This window comes from Crocodylus siamensis, chromosome 1, assembly GCF_052110815.1.
Source record: "Crocodylus siamensis isolate JL-2025a chromosome 1, ASM5211081v1, whole genome shotgun sequence".
Lineage (NCBI taxonomy): Eukaryota > Metazoa > Chordata > Crocodylia > Crocodylidae > Crocodylus > Crocodylus siamensis.
Window position 1 is genome coordinate 107082240 of NC_143395.1, and position 26611 is coordinate 107108850.

General features: G+C 44.6%; 1 protein-coding gene across 5 annotated transcripts in view; it reads left to right on the forward strand.

Moving 5' to 3' along the window:
• LOC149873168 (uncharacterized) overlaps positions 1-26611 on the forward strand; it is a 70887-nt gene that overhangs the window by 43663 nt on the left and 613 nt on the right. For 2 of the 5 annotated variants that reach the window (XM_090040032.1, XM_090040057.1), the window contains 5 exons: positions 2017-2145; positions 13135-13249; positions 15625-15759; positions 18180-18305; positions 21945-22039. In XM_090040032.1, the coding sequence (XP_089896158.1) occupies positions 2017-2145; positions 13135-13249; positions 15625-15759; positions 18180-18305; positions 21945-22039 (600 nt within the window). Of the gene's footprint in view, positions 1-2016; positions 2146-13134; positions 13269-15624; positions 15760-18179; positions 18306-21944; positions 24098-26611 lie in introns of those variants that run through there. The other 3 variants (XM_090040041.1, XM_090040048.1, XR_016441443.1) reach the window with 3 other exon arrangements.

Below are 26611 nucleotides of genomic sequence, written 5' to 3' on the forward strand. Positions count from 1 at the left end.
GAAGTGACAGTTTTCCCCCAAATAACTATTTGTCTCTACTGTTGAAAGCCTATATATATGGGAAGCCCTCTAGCTCATACTGAGAGTGGGGAAACTTGGCCAGAAATTCCAAACTTCATGTTAGGGCCTGAAAAGCCTTGATATTAGTAAAAATTGTAGAAGACTTAAGTTCAGCAGGAAAGAAACTCACTAACAGGCCATAAAACATCCATGGGGAGCAGCCTATATACACCCCATACACAATTTCTGAAAGTATTTTCAGGACATGTGATTTAAAATGATGCCTGGTCACAAACTAATGGAAAAAAGTAACTTTATCTGACTAATATAAAGATTGTATCCTCTCCCTGTCATGATCCTCCAGATCTGCTGTCCCCTCCTGGTCACAGTCCTGCCCCTTCACAATCAAATGTTGTCTTTGTGGTTAACTACAGCTATTGCAAACATAGTAGAGTTCATCTTAGGAAGGAATTTAATGAGTCTCTCCACCTCTCTTCTGGTGGGCTGTCGTGCCCTGCGACTGAGAGCAGAAACGGCTCGGGAGAGACCCCTAGTGGCGGGAAGGGGGAAGCGCAGCTGCCAGTCACCAGGACTGTGCAGCTGCTGGTTGCCCTAGCAACCCAGGAAATGTAGAGCCAGGAAGGGGCAGAGCTTAGCCCTTTTTAAGCCCAGGCAGAAGGCCAGGAGGGCAGTTCCCCTTCGGCAGCCGAGGGAGGAGGAACTCAGCCAGAACAAAGGGGAGAACTCTGACCGTCGGAACATCCTCTGGTTCCTGCTGGGGGTTGATGCACTCCCTCTCTCTCTCTCTCTCTCTCTCTCTCTCTCTCTCTCTCATAGGGAGAGATTCATATTTTGACCAGAACAGTCTAGCTTTTATGTTGTAGCCCAGGGGCTTTGCGTTTTGTGTTTTCTGTTTTAACCGGAGGACCGGGTGAGGCTATAAGGGGTTGGAGGAGGCCTCATAGGAGCTCCACAATAGCGTGGGGTCTCCTGGTGCCAGAGGGGGTGCAGCTTTGTTTGGGGGCGCATTGGCCCAGCCCAGAGCTAGGGGGGCAGCAAGAAGCCTCAGAGTTAGCGGGGCAGCGAGGAGCCTGAGAGTGAGGAGGGGCAGTAAGGAGCCTCTGAGCTAGGGGGCAGCAAGAAGCCCCAGAGCTAAAGGGGGCAGCGAGAAGCCCCGGAGTTAGGGGGCAGCAAGGAGCCCCGAGAGTGAGGAGGGGCAGCGAGGAGCCCTGAGAGCAAACGAAGGGCCGAGACATAATAACACGGCCCAAGCTAGGTCATACCAGCACCGTCTGTGAGGCTTGGGCTGCGGTGTAGGGGAGAAAAAGGAGCCACAGACAGAGCCCCCTGTCATCGGGGTGCATAAAAATGAGCAGCCTCCCGCTGATTCCAATCATCTATTAATCACAAGTAAGATCAAGGTATGGCAGGCGAGTAAGCAGGCAGTTGGCCCATTGCAGGAGGGTGGAGCCACACGTCCAGAGGGGCTCCGAAAGTAGGACTCCTGCTACATGGACCTTTTGGGACTCTGAGATTTTTTTTTTTAATGCCTGAATTCCTCAGCTTATCATAGGTTGTTAGGGGATCCTTTGTGGCTGTGGTGTGCGTGGAGGGAAAGTGGATGTTCTTATGGACACTTTCAGCCATCACATGGCCACCTGTGATCACAAGGGATTGGACTTTATGACACAGGTGGTTGCTTCACTCTTATGTTCCCATGAGTTTCATCAGCCAGTGTCATAGACTCACCCAATTCCCACAGCACACCAGGTTTTCTGGAGAGGTCTCTGATATCCTCAAGGATAGCAGTCAATGGAGGACAAATTGAGAACTACAGCACAAAACTGCATCTACCCTGCAGCTGTTTTTTTAAGAGCGTAAGCAAGGCTTATCTGGCAGAGCTGAGATAGTCCTACCCATGACATTCTCCTGAGGGCAGGTCAGTGCTGTAGTGTAGGCAAGTGGTTTATCCTTGTCATTATTGAAGGAGATTGAATAGCTTATTGCTCTTGGCAGGACACGCTTACATGTGGAGAGATGCTGAACATCCTGGGCAGGCTACTGCTAACTCATAAAACAGACCCAGTGCTTGTTGGTCATGCTACCTGCATAATTAAAAACCTGATCCTTCCCCAAAACATGCAGGTGAGTACCAGTTTTCTTCACAAGATTACATAAGGGAGGTGGGACATCTTTACCCAGTGGGAGCTGGTTACACAAAAGAAAGTTCTGGTTTTTTTTAATCATATGCAATGGATTAATGAGCTATCTCCCTCTGACATTCATGGCAACACTACCCCAGGTACAAGTTGGGAGCATCCCATGTACCACCCTTGAAGCTATTTCTTCCATCCTCGTTTCCTCTATCATGCAACACTGCATATTAAGGAAAATAAGAAATGTCACACAAGTCAGTGATACAGCCCCAGGATTTGAGTAGCTGTGTCTTCTCTCTAGACACATATAAAATATAGCAGGGAAGCCTCGGGCATAGAGAAATTAAGTGACTTGCCTGAGTCACTCAGAATGGATGAGTAGGAAGTGAATCCTGAGTGTCCAAATCCCAGTCCAGGGCATTAACCAGGAGAAGAAGAGTAAGAGACTGTCCCCACTTTCCAGGGTTGTATTTTAAAGACAGAGGATTGATTTGAATTTCAAAATGTCTGATTTGTAGTCTGTGCATATGTTGTGTTATCTATAGAGGGTCATTTTATTTCGATAAAAATTGGGATGTACACTTTGAAAAAACTTGTCATGAAGACTAATATGTTTCTCTTCTGCTGACAATGTTTACATAACTCCTTTGACATTAATGACAGTATGTCACAACTTCAGTGCTCATTCTGAGAAGTTGCCCAAAATCACACAAACATCTTTTTGCAAAAGTAAAAGGTGATTTTTCTTCCACCAGGTAATAAAATTCTGTTGTGACTCAGTTTGAAAAGCAATGGAGTCTTGAATCGATCTGGCTCCTCTAGCACCATGGATACCCCACTAAACAATTTACAGAAAGATCCTAGGTTCAGAGACTAAATAGTGATCATCTTGCCCCCAAAAGAGCTACAGTGAACATCCCTCCATGTAGCCTTTTTTCCGCATCCTGAAGATTTTGGTCATTTTGCTTGAGTGGGTGCCTATCCTGATTACAATCTCCTAGTTAGCTGATAACCAGTGATCCCGGTTTTCTCTGATTAAAAAAAAGAAATCCAACATTTTCTGATTTAATTCCCTCCTCCCCCAAATGCACATGTTTCTGTGATTAAAATGAAATGCCACTATATGTAGTGCCTCTTTGGGACCACTTGGCAAGTAATGTAAGAAACACAGGCTTTGTATAGGAGAGTTTAAAACCACAGTCACTCTTACAGCATAGAGGATTTACAGATCTTTAGGAAAACAAATTCTCCATGCTCTGTGACCAAAGATCACCTGATCATGCTCATGACCAATCTGGGGATCAGGCAGATTGGTCCTTTCTACAGACAGACAGTGCATGGTAAAGATCCTTCCCCTAACTCTTTCCCCTCTGACAAGCCAGTCAGCTGCAGAATTTCAAGCAGGTGATTCTCTGGGAGATTTCACCTTCTCTGGAGTCAAGCTGGGGAAATTTGATCCCTTCTGCATATCTCTTTTCCATAGCAAAACCATTCTTTTAGAAGGGAACTGCCTTGGCTGGATAAGAATGTAAGAACATAAGAATAACCATTTACTGGGTCAGACCATAGGTCTCTCTTGCCCAGTAGCCGTTCTGCACCCCTGCCTCCACTATTCCTGTTTCACTTGCAGCCTCCAGGATTTAAGGTATAGGAAGTTCTGATTCAGAAGCGGCATCTCTAACTCCCATGCTCAATAGCTGCTGATGCCCCTTTCCTAAAATAATTTGTCCAAGCCCTTTTTGAATCTGGCTAAACTGTCAACTTCTACATCTGGTGGCAATAAGTTCCATACTTCAATTACACACTGTGTGAAAAAGAGCTTCCTTTTCTTAGTTTCAAACTTACTATGCACTAGTTTGATTTTATGACCCCTAGTTCTTGTATTGTGAGAGCTAGTATATAATCAATCCCTATTTAATTTCTCTTCACCATTTAGTATTTTGCAAACCCTTATCATGCCCCCCTCAAGCATCTCTTTTCTAAACTGAATAGGCCTAGCCTCTACAGGGCTTTGGGAATAGGGCTTAAAGGGCATAGGTGGTGTTTTTCTCGATCCTTCTGGTTTTGGGCTATGGGCTGAGGAGGGAGAGGAGGATCAAGGTAGTAAACCAGAGACTGTGGTGCTGGTGTCGTTATGAAGGCTTTGGCTTCCATGATCACAGTCCACTCTTTGGTGAGAGAGGCAGTGATCTGCTGGGAAGAGACAGCCTCCACTTTACTCTGCTCAGGAGGAAGCTCTTCTCAGCCAGACTGGCTGACCTGCTCAACCGGGCTTTAAACTAAGCCCACCGGGGGATGGGTGGATAACCGCCAGTGCAAGCCCACTAGGCAACTACTGCATAACCAGTAGGTTAGGGCACCCAAGGGAATCCACACCCACCCCAGCCCTGGAACAGTGTCTGCCTTGGACTGCAAGGAAGCCTAGGGCTTCCAGTGGGACACTTGCATGTCTGTACACCAATGCCAGGAGCTTGGGGAGCAAACAGGAGGAACTGGTCCTCCTGCTCAGCAAGAAAGACTATGATCTCACAGGGATAACGGAGACCTTGTAGGACTCCACCTATGACTGGGCCACAGGTATAGATGGCTATGCCCTGTACAAGAGAGATTGTGCAGATGATAAAAGGAATGGGAGTGTTCAGACCTTGTAAAGGAACACCTTGAGAGGCTGGACATCTTCAAGTCTGCTGGTCCTGACAGATTATACCCTAGAGTACTCAAGGGCTGGCAGATGTCATAGCCCAACCATTGGCAAAAAAAATCATGGTGCTCAGGTGAAGTACCTGAAGACTAGAAGAAGGCCAATGTAGTACCCATCTTCAAGAAAGGGCAGAAAGTAGATTCTGGGAATTACAGGTCAATCAGCTTGACCTCAATCCCCGGTAAGATTTTGGAGAAAATTATCAAAGAGACCTGTCGCAGAGCACTTGGGTGCCCTGCACCTAAAAGCAGAAATGGCTCAGGAGAGACCCCTACTGGTAAGAAGGGGGAGGCTCAACTGCCAGTCACCAGGGCAGCACAGGTGCTGGTTGCTAGGGGAACCAAGGGGATCAGCTGACAGGAAGGGGCAGGGCTTGGCCCCTTCTTAAGCCCAAGCATAAGGCCAGGAGAGCAGTTCCCCTCTGGCGGCCAAGAAGGGGGGAGCTCAGCCAGTGTGGAGAGAAAGGGGAAGATAGATTGCAGGAGCATCCCCTGGTTGTGGCTGAGTTGGAGTATTTTTCCTGGTAGTGGACAGAACATCGGTTTTTGACCAGACGGTTTACTCTACATTATAGCCCAGGAGTTTTGTGTTTTGTGTTTACTATTTAACCAGAGGACTGGGTAAGGCTATTAGGGGTGGAGGAGGCCTCAGAGGGATGCCACGGTAGTGTGGAGTTTCCTGGCGCCAGAGAGGGCACAGCATTGTTTGGGGGCGCATTGGCTCCAGCCCCAAAGCGAGAAGGGGCAGCGAGGAGCCCTGGAGCCAGGGGGCAGAGAGGAGTCCCAGAGCGAGACAGGGCAGTGAGGGGGCCCCCAGAAGTAAAGAAGAGGGCCAAGGCACAGGGTAAACCATGTCAAGTACCATCTGCAAGGTTTGGGCTGCAGTGTTGGGGAGGAAAAGGAGCCGCAGATAGCGCCCCCTGACACCGGGCATATAAAGTGGGCAGCCTCCCGCTAAGTACATCACTCAATCAATCAAGATCAAGGCATGGCAGGCGAGTAAGCAGGCAGTTAGCCCAAGACAGGAAGGCGGAGCCACCAACAGAAAGGCTCCAGCACATTATCCCTGTTACAAGACCCTTCTTGATAAGCTGGCTGATGGCAACATCCTGAGGGACAGCCAGCACGGGTTTGTCATGGGTAGGTCTTTTTTAACCAATCTCTTCTCCTTCTATGACCAGCTGACATATCACCTGGACAAGGGAGAAGAAATTGACATCATATATCTGGACTTTAAAAAAGCCTTTGATTTGGTGTCCCATGATCTCCTTATGCAAAAATTGACCAAATGTGGCCTCAGCTACACCATAGTCCAATGGCTGGGAAATTGGCTCTGAGGTCGGACCCAGAAAGTAGTAGTTGATGGAGGTGAATCATTATGGTGCTCCGTGACCAGTGGTGTCCCTGAAGGCTCTGTCCTTGGACCAGTTCTCTTCAACATCTTTATCAATGATGTGGACATTGGTGTCAGAAGCATGCTGGCCAAGTTTGCTGATGACACTAAATTTTGGGGCAAAGCATCCACAGCTGAGGACAGGCTAGTGATCCAGGCTGACTTGGATAAACTTAGTAAGTGGGTGGATATAAACCTGATGACGTTCAATACTGAAAAATGCAAGGTACTCCACCTCGGGGAAAATAAACCCGCAGCATGCTCGCTAGCACCACAGCTGAAAGAGACTTGGTGGGTCATGATTGACCACAAGATGAACATGAGCCACCAATGCATCTTGTAAGGCAAACAAAACTCTGGCATAGATGCTTCCCAAGTAAATCCCAGGATGTCATCCTCCCGCTGTACCCGGCCTTGGTGAGGCCACAGCTGGAGTACTGCATCCAATTCTGGGCTCCACAATTCAAGAAGGATGTTGAGAAACTTAAGAAAGTTCAGAGGAGAGCCACATGCATGATCAGAGGACAAGAGAATAGGTCTTATGATGAGAGGCTGAGAGCCATGGGACTTTTCAGCTTGGAAAAATGCAAGGTCATGGGGGATCTGGTGGCTGGCTATAAGTATGTAAGTGTTGTGCATCAGGATCTGGGGGAATGCCTGTTCACCAGAGCACCCCAAGGGATAACAAGGACCAACAGTCATAAACTCCTCTGTGACTGTTTTAGGCTGGACATAAGGTAAAACTTCTTTACTGTCCGAGCCCCCAAGGCCTGGAATAGACTCCTTCCAGAAGTGGTGCAGGCACCTACACTGGACTCTTTCAAGAAATGTTTGGATGTTTATTTTGCTGGGATCCTTTGACCCTAGCTGACTTCCTGCCCCTGGGGCAGGGGACTGGACTTGATGATCTTCAAGGTCCCTTTCAGCCCTAATGTCTATGAATCTATGAATCTTTAGTTTCTCTTCATATGGAAGCCCCTCCATACCACTAGTCAACCTTGTTGCTCTTTTCTGTACCTTCTCTAATTCTTCTAGATCCTTTTTTGAGGTGTGGGGACCAGAACTGGGCAGAGTATTCAAAGTGTGGACACACCATAGATTTATAAAGGGGCATGGTGATACTTTCCATTTTGTTTACAATTCCCTTCATAATAATCCCTAACATTTTGTTTACCTTTTTGACAACTGAAGCTGAGCACTGAGTCAATATTTTTAATGAACTGTCCACAATGATTCCCAGATCTCTTTGCTTTGTAGTAACAGCTGTAACAATTACTGTAGAGCCCATCATAGTGTAGGTATAGTTTGGGTTATTTTTGCCCAGAAGCATCACTTTACAATCATCTATCTTGAATTTAATCTGCCATTTAGTTATCTATTTGCTCAATAGTGCCAGTTCCTTCTGTATTTTTCAGAGCCCACCTTAGTCTTTACTGCTTTGAATAATTCTGTGTCATTCACAAATCTGCCACCTTGCTACTCACCCCATTTGTCAGATCATTTACAAATATGTTAAACACCATGAGTCCCAACACAGATCCCTGGGGGCCCCGCTGTTTACTACTTTTCATCCTGAAAACTGACCATTTATACTCACTCTTTGCTTTCTATCTTAAAGCTAATTTCTAATCCAAAAGTGGGCATTTCCTATAATCTCATGACCACCTAATTTAATTAGTAAGACCCTCTGATGGGGGAACTTGTCAAAGGCTTTTTGGAAGTCCAAAAATATACTATGTCAACTGGATCACCCTGATCCACCTGCTTATTGACATCCTCAAAAAACTCTAGTAGGTTGGTGAAGCATGATCTCCCTTTGACAAAACCACATTGATTCTTCCTCAGCAAGTCATGTTCATCCATGTGCTGAGCAATTCTTTTCTTATTATTGTTTTCACCAGTTTTCCAGAAGATAAGGTCACTGGCCTGTAGCTCCCTGCATCACCTTTACAGCCTTTTTAAAATATTGGAGTCACAAGAAGCAACCTTCCAGGCCTCTGGTACTGAAGCTGTTTTTAGTGATAGGTTTCATACTACAGTTAAGAGCTCAGGAATTTCCAATCTGAGCTCCTTCAGGACCTTAGAGCGAATGCCACCAGGTCCTGGTGACTTGCTACTTACTGTTTAGTTTATCAATTTCCTCTACCACCTCACATACTGAAACCTCAGTTTGGTCAGCTCCACTGGCTCATCCCTAGAGTGGATTTGGTGAGGGAATCTCCCTAACACCTTCCACAGTGAAGATAGATGCAAAAAATGCATTTAGTTTCTTGACGGTGATCTCTCATCTCTTAGTGCCCCATTTATACCCTGATCATCCAAAGGCCCAACTGACTCTGTGGCAGGTCTTTGGCTTCTAATGTACTTAACAAAAGTTTTATTGTTATCTTTTGTGTCTCTAACAAGTTTCTCAAATTCTTTCTAGCTTGTCGTATTACAGTTTTACATCTGATTTGTTACCAGATTTGCCCATTACTTTGGTGGTGTGCTCATTTATTAGGGATACATTTCTAGGGTCTTTGTAATTCTATCAGTATGCTGCTTGTGTTACTTGTGTTTCTATACAGAGCTGTATCTCTCTCTTCTGCAAGCCCTCATCCCCAATGGAGCTATCTTGAAGGACTCAGTTTCAATGGGGCTGGGTTCCTCCAGTCACCAAATCAGTCATACCCACAAACACACACAGACTAACGTGATACACCTGACCCGGCCAGGTTGATCAGCATGGACAGGCTGACACCCTCATATGCCCAGAATCAGTTCATCAGAGCAACAATAAACTGCAGTCAGACATAAGTACACAGCATACCTCTGAATCCGGCTGGATGTCCAGCTGACACCCTCACGGACCAACATTCAGTTCATTAGGGCATGTCTGAGCTGAACTGGGTCAATCAGCCTGTACAAGCTGATCCCCTTATGTGTTTCAAACTCGACATGTCCCAAGCTTTAGCCTCTTGATGAAAAGACCCCACAGTATTTTTGGACTTCACAAGGATCTTTAGCTTAGGTAAAAGCAGCGTCGCTGCAGAGCAAGTGGGGAAGGAAAGCAGAGAAGGAAACATACACCCAGTTACTACCAGTTTGACTATAAAAGTTATTTATTGCTAAGTATATGAAATATATAATGGTACTAGTAATAATAGACATGCAAAGGAAAACAAACAGAAACAATTACAATACTACCCTGGTTTCACCAAGTATTTGGGGAAACTTAGCTCAAGCTTAACTAATACAGTTCAGGTTCAGAAATCTATGCCTAGAGAGAGAAGAGAAAAGAGAGAGAGAGTGAAAGCTGGGATCTCACCAGTCTGAGGCACTCGGGTTTCAATGCTGACAGGTTCTTAGCACAATCCTTGAAGGGAGACGATCTGTTTCTTCCAGCTTCTCAAGAACAACAGCAGATGATGTCAGAGAGATTTCTTCTCTTGAAGCACAACTTTGCTTCTTTTTTTACAGATTTTTATACCCTCAGTTCAGCTTCTTCAAAGCATTCTTTTAATCGTGTAAATAATTGTCTTTTCTATTGACAAGGGGTTATCTGGTTTGGAACATCTCAAGAAACTGATCAATAACCAGGAAAAACATAAGGTTAAGGAGTAACCAGACACTTAGGAGCCAGCTTGAAATTCCTATGGATAGCAGATATACTGGATGGGATACCTCATTGTTTCTTCAGAAACAATAGATAGCTTGCAGCGTCAGGGTTTTTTATTTTTACCTGCTGTGAACAAGCCTCAGCTTAGCATGACTTTTCATAAACTTTTGTGGGGTGGACTCCCACCAGTCATCCTGGGAAAAGTATGACAACGCTTGTGGGCAGGGCTCCAATGGGCTGGACACTGTGATGAGCCCTTTACCTTTGTTCAAATGTTGCCCATACCCCCTCTGACTTGGTTTCTTGCCTCAGCATTCGCTAACCTGGCAACTGAGTTTTAGTCAGTCAAGTTTAAATAGGCCTCCCATAGTGGGAGCAGGGAATGTACAGCCCAAGATGCCTAGTAAACTTTACATCTGCTTAGTTCTAGTTAGATGAGGTGTGTGTGGGGTGGGGGTGGAGAATTGGTCTGATAAGTGCTGAGCTGGGTGTGTGTAAATGTGCGTTAATTAGCATTTGGAGCACAAATTCCTCATCATGCAGTGCTTCCCTGCTTTTCTGATCCCAGAATTCACTGCAGTCTTTGCTTTGGGCTTTCTGTTCTCCATCTCCCATGTAAATGAATTGTCATCTGGTTCTATCTTGGATGCAAATGAGACCTAGGGCAGTTGTTTCACTTTTGTCACCCTTATCTGGAGGGCTTTAGGTGTGTCTCCCACTGCATCTTCATTTTCTTTTGTAATCAGGTTTTGTTTAGGTAGAGGATGGGGGGAATTCTTCATGAGTCAGACAAGCTGCATCCTGTGTCAGGGTTCCCCAACAATGTGGAGCTGAGAGGTAACAGATTTGCCACCATTTTTGCTCTTTTTTATTTTCCTTGTTAGAATTTGACTCTCACTTTTTGAAAGAATCCTTTCTTGTGGTTCTTACCTCTGCAGCTCTGTCATTAAACCATGGTTCATTTTCTCTTGTTCTGATTTGTGGTAATGCATCTGTTCTGTGCCTCTAATATGGTGTTCTTTAGCAGTTCCCATGCTGTTTGCACATTCTTCATCTCCTTAGGGGCTTTTAACTTCTGTCTAACTAGCTTTCTTATTTTGGTGTAGTCTCCCTTTTTAAAATTAAAGACTACTGTGGTAGATTTTCTACTTTTCTCCCATCCTACATAGATGTCAAACCCAACTGCACTGTGGTCACTATTGCAGAGCAGCTCACTAACATTTACCCTTTGCAACAAATCTAGTGCACTACTTAGGATGGCCTTTCTTCTGGTAGAATTAACTACTCCAAGAGGCAGCCTTTTATAACTTCAAGAAATTTGGTCTCTAAATCACAGCCTGATGTTAGATAAACTCAGTCTATTTGTGGATAGTTGAAGTCACCCATTACTACTGGGTTTTCTGGTCGGGGGTCAATTGTATATTCCCAGACATACTTTTTTTCTGTTGCAACCTAGAATTTCTATCAAAGAGTTTCTATAGTACGTCTTTTATCAGGTCAAAAATCAACACTATTTGATTTGAGGAAGTCTTTGATGTAGAGTGCCACTTCCCCACCCATATATCCTATGCTATCATTCCTGTATAATTTGCATCTTGGTATTATAGTATTTTTCGTATTCCACTATGTTTCACAGATACCTATTATGTGAATATCATTATTTACTGCTAGTTCCCTGACAGTTGATCTTAGACTTCTGGCACTAGTATAAAAGCACGTGTACTTTTTTATTGGCTTGGCCGATTACTGGTCGGCTTCTTTGTGACTTTATAACCGTTAAAGGTATTTGCCTGTGCTTGTCTTTTCCCTGTTTCTTATCCTCATTTTTATTGCTTCATCTCTATAGGGTGTGTCAACCAGGTGCTGTTCTGCACCTGTCAGATTTCTCCCCATTTTTAGTCTAAAAGCTGTTCTACCACCTTTTTTAATATTATGTGTCAGCAGTTTGGTACCATTTTGGCTCAGGTAGAGACCATCACAGACTCCCCCTATTCCAAAGGTCACCCAGTTCTCTACTCTGAAGCTCTGCCTGTCTAACTGGCCCTGTGCGTGGTACTGGAAGCATTTCAGAGAATGCAATCATGAAAGTCCTGGGCTTCACCTCCTACCTTGTAGCATAAATTTAGCTTAAATTGTGATAGTGACCTAAATGTAGGTCATTATCTTCAAATTTTGGCTACAAGGTTAACTGATGCAAACACCTGTCAACTCACCACAATTCTCCCTTGCATCATTGATTTAAGTTCAGCAATGTATTTGGCTACTTTCTTTTTTAGCTTCTGAGTGGGGGGACCTCAGTTCCTTTTACAGTTCAGACCTACCAGGGGACACATCAAACCTGACAAGGAACTGCTGTTTGGAGTGGCTCTTCCTCAAATTGCTTCCAGGTGTTGGAGTCTGGTGACTTATCCAGATCCATGAGTAAACTGGGGCATACAATGTCATGGCTTTTGGCTAGAAAGTCCTGTGCACAGTACCGCCAAGTGATGTGCATTAAAGATTAAAAAAAAGAAAACCAAAAAATATATTAACAAGTGACATAAAATGCCAATGTTTCTTCAGTATTTCAGGTTTTTCTTTAACTTCAGTGGACATACCATAGTTATGATGCTGGAGCTAATGCTGGATGGCTGAATAAAAACTTCATGAAGTTTTTAAAACTATATTTTCCATGTGTTTTACCAAAAGGTTGTAGATGCACAACACTGTGTAAACACTTCGCAAGCTGATATGACATTGCAAGGTTTGGCAACATAATGGTGCCTATCCCTTGCTGATTGCTGTAATAAAACTACATCTCAGCTGTCTTGTGCATTTGAATGCCAAAAAATTGTCAGACATTTAGCGGCAATTCTGAGGGAAGTAATCCGTACCACACAGCATGCAGTATGCAACACTTCGGCTCTGTGTCAAAGTATCAGCACTTGCTGACATTGTTGTTAAGCACAGACAGACACAAAGACCCATATCACGATATTTTGTGACCCTACAAGACATCTGAGGTCATAGGAAAATCTTAAAAACATTGTGAGTTATGTGATTGTTTATTTGAAATCAGGATAATTCCTGAAAACTCTGAGCTGTGGAATTAGTTTCTTCATTCCCAACAGAATTTGGTGTTCCCAACACATCTTGTTCTATTCTTAGTAAGCCCAGGGGCTATTTTAACCACTGGTCTATTTGATCCTCAGTACACCTATGAATTAGTACATATTTCTAACCTTCTTGGAAAGTACAAAGCACCATATAAGTACTAAATATTATCTTTCTTTCTTTTTTTGGTATAGAGAATCATGGAAAGCTCCTGTTTTGAAGGACTCCTCTATACCATTCTCTCTCCTGATGTTCAAGAAGAACCTCTTCATTATGTGATAGCTTGTCTTGCTGAGCTGGCAAAGCATGGTAGGGGAGCAATTACACAGTAAGCAGCTTAATCTCTCAGTGTGCACACATATTTCATTAATGATGATAAGGACTGAGCAAACATAGGTGAGCATCCACACACACAGTGGGCCCAATTTTTTTCTCTTTAAAGCAAAAGGGAGTTTTACGATTAACTATGATGAGAGTAAAATTAGATCTACTGCACTGATACGATAAACAGACCTAATTGTTTGAAGGCTTTCCTTTTGAACTATTTAAGCTTTAAACTGCCCTAATCAAAATTCATTTTGCCTAACCTTTTTCTGGTAGATGGTTTAGCCACTTTTATGTGTAATAGCTCTCTGATAGTACTGAATTAATCTTATAGCAGGTGAGAGCAACTTAGAAAAAAACCCGAAAAGGCCCAAATGCAAACTTGCTTTCCTTTTTCCATTGTAGTTTTTTTGTGCAGTGATTTCATATTGTAAAGGGTTCAAAACTGACTGCACTGGAGACCCAAACTCCATCAGCAGGACACAATCACTTGTTGGCACAGCTCCTACTTTGGCCTGACTCCAGAACCCAAGGAGTGAACACTGCCAGTGCTTGCCCCCTTGCCCACTGTTGAATTTGTTGCCAGGGAAAAAGAGGTGAGAGGTGGTGGCGTCTGGGTTCTGGAGCCATGCCAAGGTGCCAATTCTAGCAGGAACCAAGCTGGCAAACCAGTGAACTCAGAGATCTCACCACACGTGTCCTGCATAGGCAAATAGGGTGTGACTGCGCCCCTTTGCATCTCCTCTAGATTTGTCCCTGCCACAATGTGCCTCATCCACTATCTGGGGTAGGTAAAAGACTATGCCTGGCTTAGGACCACTCTATCCGTTGCCTTCTTGCTGCAATTACCAGCAAGGGCAGTGATTTATGTTGGTTAGTTTAATGAAGTGGACTTGGGTCCAGTGATGACAGGATCAGTTGAGACCACCAGATCAAAGTGGCTTTTGGATTTCATAGAATGGCTCAGTGTCATGATGGGTTGTGGGTGGCCATGTAGTGGGGGTTACCCAGGGTCAGAAAAAGCAATCAAAGTCTGAGGAAGGTATGCAGAATTCAAGTGTAAGAGAGCCAGGAAGTTAGACGATCCATCTGGGGAACCAAGTCAGAGATCTAGAGGGTTGGACAGAGCATGGGGTCAAGAGACTAGCCAGGTCGGGTATCTGGGAGATGAAACCAGAGTCAAGTTAGGGAGCCAAGGGTCAGGTCAAACTCAAGGTCTGTGGGTAAGGTGGGTCAGGTAGCCAGAGAATCTGTCAGAGGCACAAACCCAGAGTGAGGCAGCCTGGGTACAACATTGAGCCTTGTTGCCCAGACGCTTCCTCTTTTGGCTCAGGGGTTTTTATAGGAAGGTGTCAAGGGTCAGCTGACCCTGGCTGGAGCCACTCCAGTTGCATGGAGTGGGCACATGGCTAGGCCCAGATATGAGGTTGTGACTACCTATGCCCACCTTAATGCTCAGCTGAGGAGGTGACAGACTGGGGTGAGCGACAGCCCAAGTGTCAAGGCCACAGCCTGACACTCAGTGTTCGGACTTCCATTATAAAAGTGATTAGCCTTTCTGACTCTTCAAGCAAATTTCATTGAGTTCACAACCTGAGGATCTGACTTGGCACCGTAGGACCTGGAACCCAAAGTTCTGTGTGCTTTCTGCTCCTCCAGCTGTGCAAAGGGCTTTCCTGTTTCAACACAATGGACGCATCTACATGTTGCCAGACAGTAATGTTGCTACAGCTCTGTGATTTTGTACTTTCTTTTGGAAGTAGGTGTGCTTTTTTTTTTCAGGGCCTCTGCTACCAGGTCCACTCCGGCACCTATAAGGTGGAACAGGATCCTCTTCAGTACTTTTGGAAGTACTAAAGCTTCAGTACAAATGGTTACTGCACCATGCACACAACGCAGAGTTAGATTTTGCCACTACATTGCGGCATACTATACTGGGGGAGTGCGCTGCTACGGTGACATAGCTGGGTATCACATGTAGACCTGCATGATTGCTACGCTGCCATAGCACACCATATGGTGATGTAGTGCATCTCTATGTTGCCATAGGGTAACATGTAGACACGCCCAATGAAGCAGATCCTGTTCCACCTTTTAGGTGCCTGAGTGGACCTGGTAGCTGAGGCCCTGGGGAAAAAAAAGTCATCACACCTACTTTTGTAACACACCATCACTTTACTGTGAAGACTGTCACAAATAACAGGAAGGGGAGCCAACCACCATTTGTGTACACTTTTTCAGAGACTCAAGCTGCATGGAGTAGGCTCACACTTAGTTGCCTAGTAAGTGCAATAAGATCTGACTCTATGGCTTTTTGCCTGCTCTGTCATTCAGCCTTTTTATCCCTTCCTATCTCCCAGAAGGATCTGTCTTACACATGGTACAGTGGATGGATGAATCCCTAATAAAATGCTTAGTGAAACTAGCTGGCCAACTGCAACATACAGAGCCCTCATTTCAAGCTGCGTCCATTATCCAGCATGTGGTATGTCATGGTAAGTGCTATGAATGGAATTTAATTGCATTTTCAACACATTCATAGATGCACTGAAAGTGAAATGTCAAGTCTGAGTCTTTTCAGCCTTCAGTCACCAAAGAGAGATTAGTATTTCTATAGCATCTTTCATCTTATCTCAGAAACACGTCATCAGTATAACGTAGCCTCCCATCACTTTATGAAGACATGAGAGTATTGCTGCTCCCATTTTACAGATAAGGGCACTTCAGCTTAGAGAACTTGATTTGCTGAAATAGAGAAGCCAAGGCAGAGCTAGAGCTACAACTCATCATACTGATTCCTATGTTTAATTTACAGGACTATCCTAGTGTATACCAGCTGAGAGTCTAATGCAGGGGTGGGCAATTATTTCAGCTGGTGGGACACTTAACAAGTTTTGGTGAGCTGCCAAAGCCTGCACACATAAAATCTTTCAGAATATATAATTTTAACAAACTGTAGATAAAAAACAAATCACATATTAAAAAATCAAACATCTACTGTAACATATATTAATTTTATTTCAAAAAATAATTTTTGTCCTGATTTGTTTTGGGGTTTTTTTTTAGTAGTGTCTATAGAGACATAGAAGCTCAAAATAAAGTCTTACTCATGTATATTGTGTGTGTGGCAGGGGTGACCATGTGTGTAGGGGGCTGCCTGTACATTAGGTCCTGGGAGCCAGCTGAGGGTGAGGGGAGGGAGGAAGGAAGCAGGGGGCCAAGGGGTGCATGCAGCAGAGCTTGCCTGGGCAGCGCAGATGTGGTTTGCTTCCCATCCCATCTGACCTGGGCTACCTTTGTGGTGCTTCTCATAGAACTAAGCCCTGGCCAATCCCACCCAGGGCAGCCTGCTCTTGCCTGCACCAGCCATAGCTTCCTGGCAAGGCTGCAATCTGCCCATCCAGCCACCTGCAGCTGGCTACTCATCATGCTGGGTGGGCAGAGTAGGTGGAAGGCAGCTGGAAGCTGGAGCCCCCTATACTGAGGCAGGAGCTGCCCAGCTGGGCACATTGTGCCTGACACACACCCTCACGGTGGCCTCCACTCTCCCACACTACCTGCTGCCTGGAGTGCTTTGGTGGCTGCAGCAGCAGCTGGAGCAATCCTGCTGGGAAGCTGTGTGCACTGGTTGGGGCTGGGATAGTGCTGTTGGCTGACATGGGGTGGATACAGGCAGGAGCACAGCACAGGATGCTCCAGGCAGGGCTCAGCCCCATGCAGAACACTGTGGGATCAGCTGTAGGCAGGATACAATCAACTGGTGGGCCAAATCCAGCCTGCAGGCTGTATTTTGTCTATCTCTGTTCTAGTGCTTAGTCTTGTGCTTTAGCCATCTAGCAATGTGATGAAAGTCCTTAAACAGGATAGACAAAGAGGTGGGTGGGTATAAAACACATTTCTCACCACGTGGAATATAAAGGAACCTATTTTGAGCACATTTCAGATCACAAACATGATCATTCTCCCTACTTCACCAGACTGAATATTTTAGTCCAAGCCATATGGTTGTATTGACCTTTAACAGGTAAAAGAGGTTGCAAACTTTCAAAGCAAGAAGTTCCACCTGGGTTGATTTCAGATGCACCCGCTGAAAAACAGCTAGTTTTCTCATCCTTAGTCTTTAATAAATGATTTGGAGCCCTTGGGAAAGTAGAACTTTGAGAATTCAGCCAGAAATCTCTGAATTCCTGTTAGAGATAACGAAAGAAATATTACATTAGCAGCTGAGATACTAAGTATCTCTGTACCCAGTGCAGTTGCTCAATGATCCTTAGATCCTTTCAGTTTACCAAGTAAAAAGTATATTTGCAGTCAATAGAAATGCAGGAGTCTGCATCTTTCCTTGACACCACTCTCCAAGGAAAGGGGGAGCTACATTTCAAATTCTTTCCCACTCTGACTCAAGAGGAATTAGGACTGAAATGATCTAACAAGGGAAAACTCAAACCTACTTCAATCCTTGCATCAGACATCTTAAAACAGAGAAAAAATCTTTATTTGGTGTTCGGCTGCCTGAAGGCACAAATCCTGCATAGAGCTTTTGACATATTTACATATTTATGAACTAGATGGGGCAGTATGAAGGGCTAATCCATAGTCTAAGATGTCCATGAACCAGCACATGCTTCACATAACTATTACCCTCCCATTGCAGCAACTTTTTCAGCAGAAATCATGCATGCAATTTAGCTGAAATATCCATGACAGTGATGGTTCATAACATGAGGAGGCCCTTTTATTGTCCAGTTAGAATAGAGCATGTACTGGGAAAAGGAGCACTGAGCCAGTAATGATAACATTTTGAAATGGCATCACATGCTTAGCTTGGTTTCAGACATTGCCCTACAAAATCAATTACAAACAAATGTTTTAATTGTTTCCCTTTGTTCTTCTGGTCCCTTGCCCTTTGTTGTAGAAAAGGTGAGGTCTCTGCTGAAATACCACATTACAGAGATTCAGTACTACCTAATGAATTTTCTCACCCACCAAGAGATTCGCTTTCAGCAGCTGGGCATTTCCACCGTCTGCAAATTACAGCAAGGTATGTCCCATGATCCCTCAGTCCTCAGTACCAGTACATAGGATATAAGGCACAGCTAAATCTTGACTGTTTATGTCAACACGCTACATTTGCTGCATTAGATCAAAAATTTCATATGCAGTCCTCATCACTGGAAGAGGTATGTAATTTTCCCTGACTCTCTTCACCTAAGAAGGGTGTATCCAGGGGTAGCAATCACCTTGGCTCTTTTAAGACACAATTAGTTAACCAAAAAGAATATTTTTCACAGATTAAAGATGATGGCATTTGAGTGTTTGAAAATGAAAAGGCTTTATCATGAGTTGTTCCTGATGAAGAGACATAGAAGGCCAATTATACAACTTTATTTAATATTACATGGATGTGGGTGTGCTCTTTGTGTGACAAAGCTGCTTGTGGGATGAAATGAGGCAGTACTGGGCAAAGTTCAAAATCCATGTCCAAAACAAATGCTGGTTTGATTAAACAAATGAGCAAATAGAGGCATGGATGGCAGTCATTAGAAATGAACATCTGCTACTACCTACGTAACTCCTATAAAACATGTACAAAGATCACACACCAGTTACCTTCTTGCTAGTGCTTCCTTGCTTAAATTGTCTTTATATAAGAGGTGGAGGAATGCATAATGATTTGTCCTTATCACATTTTTGTCTTTTACATAGGATCATAGGGCAGTAGGGCTGGAAGGGACCTCAATTAGGTCAGCCTCTGCTCAGAGTGAGATCATCTCTGACTGAATCATTTCAATCAAAGTTCTGTCTAACTTGGTTTTGAAAATGGAAAGGAGGGGCCATCACCAGGGAGGATTATACTGCGGTTGCTTGGGGATGCAGGGAGGCAGTCAGGAAGGCCAAAGCGGAGATGGAACTGGGACTAGCTTCCTGGATCAAGGACAACAAGAAGTCCTTTTTTAAATACATAGGGGGCAAAAAGAAGGTACCAGGTAATGTGGGGCCCCTGCGAAGACATGCTAGAAAATTTGGTCGTCACGCCAGACAACAAAGCTAACCTATTTAACGACTTCTTTGCCTCCATTTTGCTGAGCAGGGACCAGATCAGCCCCCACACTGGGCTCCCCTCAGGCCCCAGGGGAGGCACACCTAGGCCATGGGTCAGGGAGGATCTAGTCAAGGAACTTCTGGAGCGTCTGGATGTATTTAAATCAGCTGGTCCGGATGATCTCCACCCCAGAGTCTTGAGGGAATTAGCTGAGGTCATTGCGGGACCCCTGGCACAGTTGTACAAGCACTCATGGTGCTCTGGTGTGGTTCCAGAGGACTGGAAGAGGACCAGTGTGGTTCCCATCTTCAAAAAGGGGAGGAAGGAGGACCCGGGAAACTATAGGCCAGTTAGTCTTACCTCAATCCTGGGTAAGCTTTTTGAGAGAATTATTCTGGCACATGTCCATGAGGGGCCAGTGGGGGAGATTATGCTTAGGGGCAACCAACACAGGTTCATTAGAGGCAGGTCCTGTCAGACCAACCTGGTGGCCTTCTATGGCCAGGTCGCAAAATCCTTAGATGCAGGGGTAGCAGTGGACATAGTCTTCCTGGACTTTCGGAAGGCCTTCGACACTGTCTCTCACCCTGTTCTCATTAAGAAACTGGGGGACTGTGGTGTTAACACCTACACAGTCAAATGGGTCACCAACTGGCTGGAGGGCCGCACCAAGAGAGTGGTGGTGAACGGGTCATTTTCGACCTGGAGGGATGTGGGCAGTGGGGTTCCCCAGGGCTCGGTCCTCGGGCCCGCACTGTTCAACATCTTCATCAGGGTTAAAAGCACCCTGTTCAGCTTTGCTGATGACAGTAAGATGTGGGGGGACGTGGGCACGCTAGAAGGGAGGAATAGGCTGCAATTGGACCTAGACAGGTTACAGGGGTGGGTGGACGAGATTAGGATGGGATTCAATACTGCCAAGTGCAAGGCGATGCACCTGGGGAGGAAGAACCAGCAGCATACCTACAGGTTGGGGAACTCCCTTCTCATCAGTGCAGAGGCAGAAAAGGATCTTGGAGTCATCATTGATGCCAAGATGAACATGGGCCGGCAGTGTGGGGATGCAGTCAGGAAAACCAACTGTACCTTGTCATGCATCCACAGATGCATTTCAAGCAGGTCTAAGGAGGTGATGCTCCCCCTCTCTGTAGCACTGGTCGGGCTGCAGCTGGAGTACTGCATCCAGTTCTGGGCACCACACTTCAAGAGGGATGTGGACAGCATGGAGAGGGTCCAGAGGAGGGCCACTTGTATGATCAGGGGGCAGCAGGGCAGGCCCTACGAGTGGAGGCTATGGGACCTGAACCTGTTCAGCCTCCACAAGAGAAGGCTGAGGTGGGATCTAGTGGCCTGTGACAAACTAGTCAGAGGGGACCAGCAGGCACTGGGGGGAGTCCCTGTTCCCCTAAGCACCACCAGGAATGATGAGGAATAATGGTCACAAGCTGGCAGAGGGTAAATTCAGATTAGACATCAGGAGGCGCTACTTCACGGTCAGGGCAGCTAGGAGCTGGAACTAACTTCCAAGAGAAGTGGTGCTGGCTCCTAAGCTGAGGATCTTTAAGACAAGGCTTGAGAATCACCTTGCTGAGGTCATTTGACCCCAGTACTCTTTCCTGCCATGGCAGGGGGTCAGACTTGATGATCTGCTCAGGTCCCTTCTGACCTTACTAACTATGAAACTATTTCCAGGGGTAGAGGTTCCTCAACTTCTCCAGGCAGCCTGTTCCACTGGTTGACCAGCCTTATAGTCAGAAATTTCTTATTACTTTCCAACCTAAAATTTCTTCTGCTGCAGTTTGGGGCAATTGCTCCTAGTCTGGTTACCTAGAGTGACAGAGAATAGTCAATCATCATACTTTTCATAATTTCCATGAAGATGGAAAGACTTATCAAATCTCCTTTGTCCATGGGGGGGCATTGTATAAGGTTGACAGGCCTAAAATTTAATCTGATTTAGTATCAATGAACCTTTCTACACAATGTTTTCCCATTTGTGGAAAGCTATCTAGTTCATAACATGAGGACAATAAAATATATTTAAAAATCTATATGATGTATCATCCTCTGAAAGATAGCAATATAAAAATCTGACTGAGCAGAGCTATCAAACCAAATGAAAAGGAAATTGGTAGAGCCCATCTCCTAGGACTACTCAATTCAATTATGTCCTTTAAAACTGTTATAGTATTTTTGTATGGAAAACTAGACATCAGATGAAAGAATGCATCCAAAATAATAAATAAATACATCACATATACATGTGCTCTGAGTCAGTTTCATGGCCTACCTGTATCATTCTGTAGTGGTAGATGATTAATCGTAGCATTGCACTCAACCTTTTGAGCTCTGGGGTGAATTGATTGGGGAAGATAAGTGACATACCCTCCTGTGAAGGTGAAGCTCTAAATGTGGGGATAGTCATTGTTTTCCTTTTTGTGGTAACAGAATGTTGTGTACATTTCCTGGAGATTATAGCATATGTGTATCATGGATAACATAGTAAGGCATAATCCTGTTTATTGTGGAAAGAATAACTAAATTCTATAGACATTTAATAGGAAGAGCATGTATTTGGGCAGGACACTTCATTTGTGTGGGCTGGATAATCACACACTGGTTTTCCTTTGTTCTTAGATCCAGAACTTTCATCAGCCATCAGGCAAAGTCAACTGATGGAGCATCTTGAGAGGATCCATCAACAGACAGAAGAAACACAAAAGCTTCTAAGGGTGGTTATCAGCCACATGGACATTTAACCCCTTTGTTAGTCAGCCCATGGAAGCTTTGAGAAGAATATACACAGGGTCTGGTCTTCTTTCAGACTAGAGTTCATGCTGCCCTATTATTTTACATAAAGAGAATGCGGTATAGTTACTTGTCTTTGTTCAGTGCCAGCTAGAGTTTGAACAGTGCTTCTATGCAGTGGTCGATGACTTGGCTCTTTAGAATGGGTTTTGGACCAAATCCTGAAGACTCTGAACCTGAGTCATCATTGCTCCAGGGCTCTCTTTGCCAGCAGAACTGGTGCAGAGAGAACAGCAACTATCATTCTAAGTCCCCTTGATGAATACTATGGGTGCAGGGAGTCTTTCTGGCAGTTTTGTAGGGTCCCCTTGTAAAGTTTGCGCCTCAGTCTACAGGGCAGGGGGAAGGGTCCTGAAATTGCCCAGATGTGAGATAGGTAAGTCCAGTCCAGTCTTTCACCTTTAGTAATTCTGCACTCCACAGAATTCTGGAAAGAAGCCAGAGAATATGGTCATGGAAGCGTGGTGTGAGGCACCCCATTGCATTATATTTATGTATGTCAAGGGTGGATCAAGCTGAAAAGGGAAAGTGCAAATTGTCATATTTCAGTCTCTAGCAGTAGTCCAGGGATGATGCTCCCACCCCACGGTCTGACTGTTTCCTTGCACCCATTGTTAGCACCTTGTAGTTCCAACCTCCAAACTGCAAACTCTTGAAGACCTTTAATCTCCCAAATTGTATTAACATATTAAAAATGCAAACTCTTCTCTCCCCCGTGCAAAAAAAGACCCCTATGAAAGAATGCACATAAGAAAGTATCTTGCAGTCTTGCTAGTGTAATCCTAGACCTTCTATGCTCTTTGGTTGTCCTCCATTGTTAAGCTGGATTGTAGATCTACTTGTCCTGGAAGCATCTTCTATTGTACTATGTAAATAACAATAAACCATTGATTTCAGAAGTGTGTTGCCCTCCAATAAGGACCAACACCACCTTAGTAAATCTAGATACATTTCCCAGATGTGTGAACAGAAGCAAGACAAGCTGCTTTGCTCAGTGAATGCAGTTTGGGTCACAAGTAGAATACCAGTGGGTTCATACACTCCCATGGACAGGGGCCAGAGCACTGATTCTCAACCACGGTGCCACAGCAACCTGAGGTGCCACAAGGTCCTTTGAAGGGTTCTGTGAGTTGTGAAGAGATAAGCAAGGTATGAGGCGATAAGCTGGTCAGTGCAGGTTCAGGCTTGTTGATGCCTCTGCCAATGCCTGGCCCCTGTGCCATAACTGAGGAGAAGCAAATGGGGCAACCACCTGGGTATTAACTCATGGAGCAGAACAGGGCAAAAAAGTGTCTGCTGTTGGCAGTTGTGTAATTACAAGAGTGATTGCAGCGGCAAACAAATGTCCACTGCCCTCTGCCCCGGGTGCCTGATTGCATCCCTGTGTTGCTGCCCGGTCATTTTCCAAGTAGGTAAGCACTGTAACATATAAATTAGTTTTTGAAACTTGGCACCGCTCAGTTCACAAAAGTTACGATGGAGGGGTGCCTCAAGTCCAATGAGAGATGCCACAAGTCAATACTGACAAGTGGAGGGCGCTGCACTTGGGCAGTAGTAACCAACAGCACACTTATAAGATGGGAAACTCCCTTCTTGAGAGCACGGAGGCAGAAAGGCATCTTGGAGTCATTACTGACTCCAAGATGAACATGGGCCGACAACACAAGGTCACGGTTGGCAGGGCTAACCGGACCTTGTCGTGCATCCACAGTGCATCTCTAGGATCAAGGAGATGATCCTCCCCCTCTTTGCAACACTGGTCAGGCCACAGCTGCAGTACTGTGTCCAGTTTTGTGTGCCCCACTTCAGGAGAGACGTGGACAACATTGAGAGGATCCAGAGGAGGGCCACCCGCATGATCCAGGGACAACAGGGCAGACCCTACAATGAGAGACTGCAGGACCTGAACCTGTTCAGCCTTCACAAGAGAAGGCTGAGGGGGGACCTGGTGACTATCTATAAACTCACTAGGGGGGACCAGAAGGGTCTGGGAGAGACCTTGTTTCCCCTAGCGCCCCCTGGCATAACAAGGAATAACGGCCACAAGTTGTCAGAGAGGAGGTTTAGATTAGAAATCCGTAAGAACTACTTCACGGTCAGGGCGGCTAGGATCTGGAACCAACTTCCAAGGGAAGTGGTGCTGGCTCCTACCCTGGGGGTCTTTAAGAGGAGGCTTGATGCCTACCTAGCTGGGATCATTTGAGCCCAGTTTTTTCTCCTGCCCAGGCAGGGGGTCAGACTTGAAGATCTACAAGGTCCCTTCCAACCCTACTTCTATGATTCTATGAAGTCCAAGAAGGTTGGTGGACCACTGGGAGGGAAATCTTTCCCCAGAAGAATGAACATGTTCTTCCTTAACTCTTGGCTTCACTTCCCTGAATCTCAGACATTTTGCAGAACTGGTTGCTATTCTTCCAGGCTCTGAAGGAGAGAAGAGGACCAATACTTTTGTCCATCTTGAAATTTATTTTCTGTGGGGCATTATTTACTCATCCATCTAAAGGTCTAGTACCTGCTTTTGGTTATACAAGAACTTAGAGAACCCAGCACTTTCTCAGTTTAAGAGAAAGGTATGAAGTATGTATGCTGGCAAGGACCTGGTTCCAGGAGGGCCATATACCTCCCAAACCTACTGATTTGTGCAAGCATTGCTGAGACTTGCTCCCCCTCCCCTCTGCCCCCCAGCCTGGGATTAGGCCATTGGTTGTCAAAACCTTTCAGTCTATAGAGATGTAGGAGTCTTTGGCAATGAGATGCAAAATGAACATGGGGGGGATGTGGGGGCGATATTTGGAAAAGCATGGAAACGAAGTGCTCAGCAACTGCTGTGGTAGCAGCATGGCGCCTTAGAAAAATCTTCCTCTAGGCTCTTTTTATTGTTACTAATTGGTTCCTTATAACAGTAGAATCTTTCTGGCAATTAGTAGCTAAGACACAGCTTACTCAAATCTTCTTATAGAAAAATAAAAAAAAGTGTTAAGCAGGGAAAACAGGAGCCATGTTTGGACACCCAGGCTTATGTAAAGTGAAGAAAAATTTCCATTTCCACACACAATATTCAGGAACTTGTTTTTAAAATTCTCATATTGCAAGATGCCAAAACACCTAACTACAGAGTATTAAATTTATTAGCAGATGTAGCATGAAGTGCTGAAATGGCATGGTCACAAATTGAGTAAGTAATTCCAGGGAGAATTGGATTTCAAACCTTAGATCAATGAACTATCCTTCAGGTGAACTTATATTAATTGCAGAAACAAGGCTTTGCTACTGTAGGACACAGGACAATATGTTCTTGGATGTTTACCTTGCTGGGATCCTATGATCCCTGTTGACTTCCTGCCCCTGGGGCAGGGGGCTGGACTCGATCTTCTGAAGTCCCTTCCAGCCCTAATGTCTATGAAACTATGTTAGGAACAAGAAAGAAGTACTCACATTAAAAGCAGTTCTTCTGGTGCTTCCTATAGTATTAGTAGTTTTAGCTGATCGTAATCATCATATATACCTCTGGCAGAAAGGAAAAAGGGACATTGCCCAATGGGAATGAGATGATGAGCAGAAGACAGAAAATGTAAGATAAACTAAAATTTAATGATGAATAGCCCTGCTTTGGTGATGCAATGATTAACGTAATGGACAAAATTGCTAAAGAGCACTTATGTGAGAACTTCATTTTTGTGCTGTGAGACTTAATTAAAGCAATAAGGTGAATCTGTTTAATCCACAATAATCTAGTTGCTATGAAAGATTATGACTCTACACTTTCTAACAATTTAAGTGAGGCTTTTACAATTCCTAGATCTGTCCTACTGAATTAGTCACACAGCATCTGACTGTGCAGATGGTTGAACTAGCGATGGCAGCAGTTATGAAGCTGACACTATTAAATACCATGATCACTTACACCTCTTAACAGCCACCCCCACCCCACTACCCTTGAAAGGAGATCAAAAGTTACTTTTTTCTTTCAATTCAAAATCCTCTTGTAAATACAGATGGGGCAAAACCAGTACTTTGAATCTCAGCTCCTTTGAATTTTTTTAGAATACTAATTCAAATCCCTAAATCTGAACACACCACCTATTGTTTGGATTAAATTTCAAACCACAAAAGGAAAAGTGTCCCAGTTCAACAAAGGACTTATGAAAGTCCTTTATGTAATGCACTTTCTTAAGTCATATTGACTTCAGTGATGAATCAAGGGGTTTGGTTTAAAATCAAATGAGAACAATTTATAATATCTCAAAGTGTAATCCTATATCCTTAAACTTAATTTGAATCTAGTTCTGCATACCAACTCCTCAGCCCAATCCTAGTTGTAAATGATCCCATACTATTTGCCTAACAAAAAGATTAGAGCAGTGGGAGCCAACGTTTCTGGCAGGCATGTCAAAATTAAACCTTGTGCCCTCTCTAAATGCCATTTCCCCTGCCTCATCTGTTACTCTGCTTCTTGCCCTGTGCTCCCTGTCTTATCTGCTATTCTGCTTTCTGTT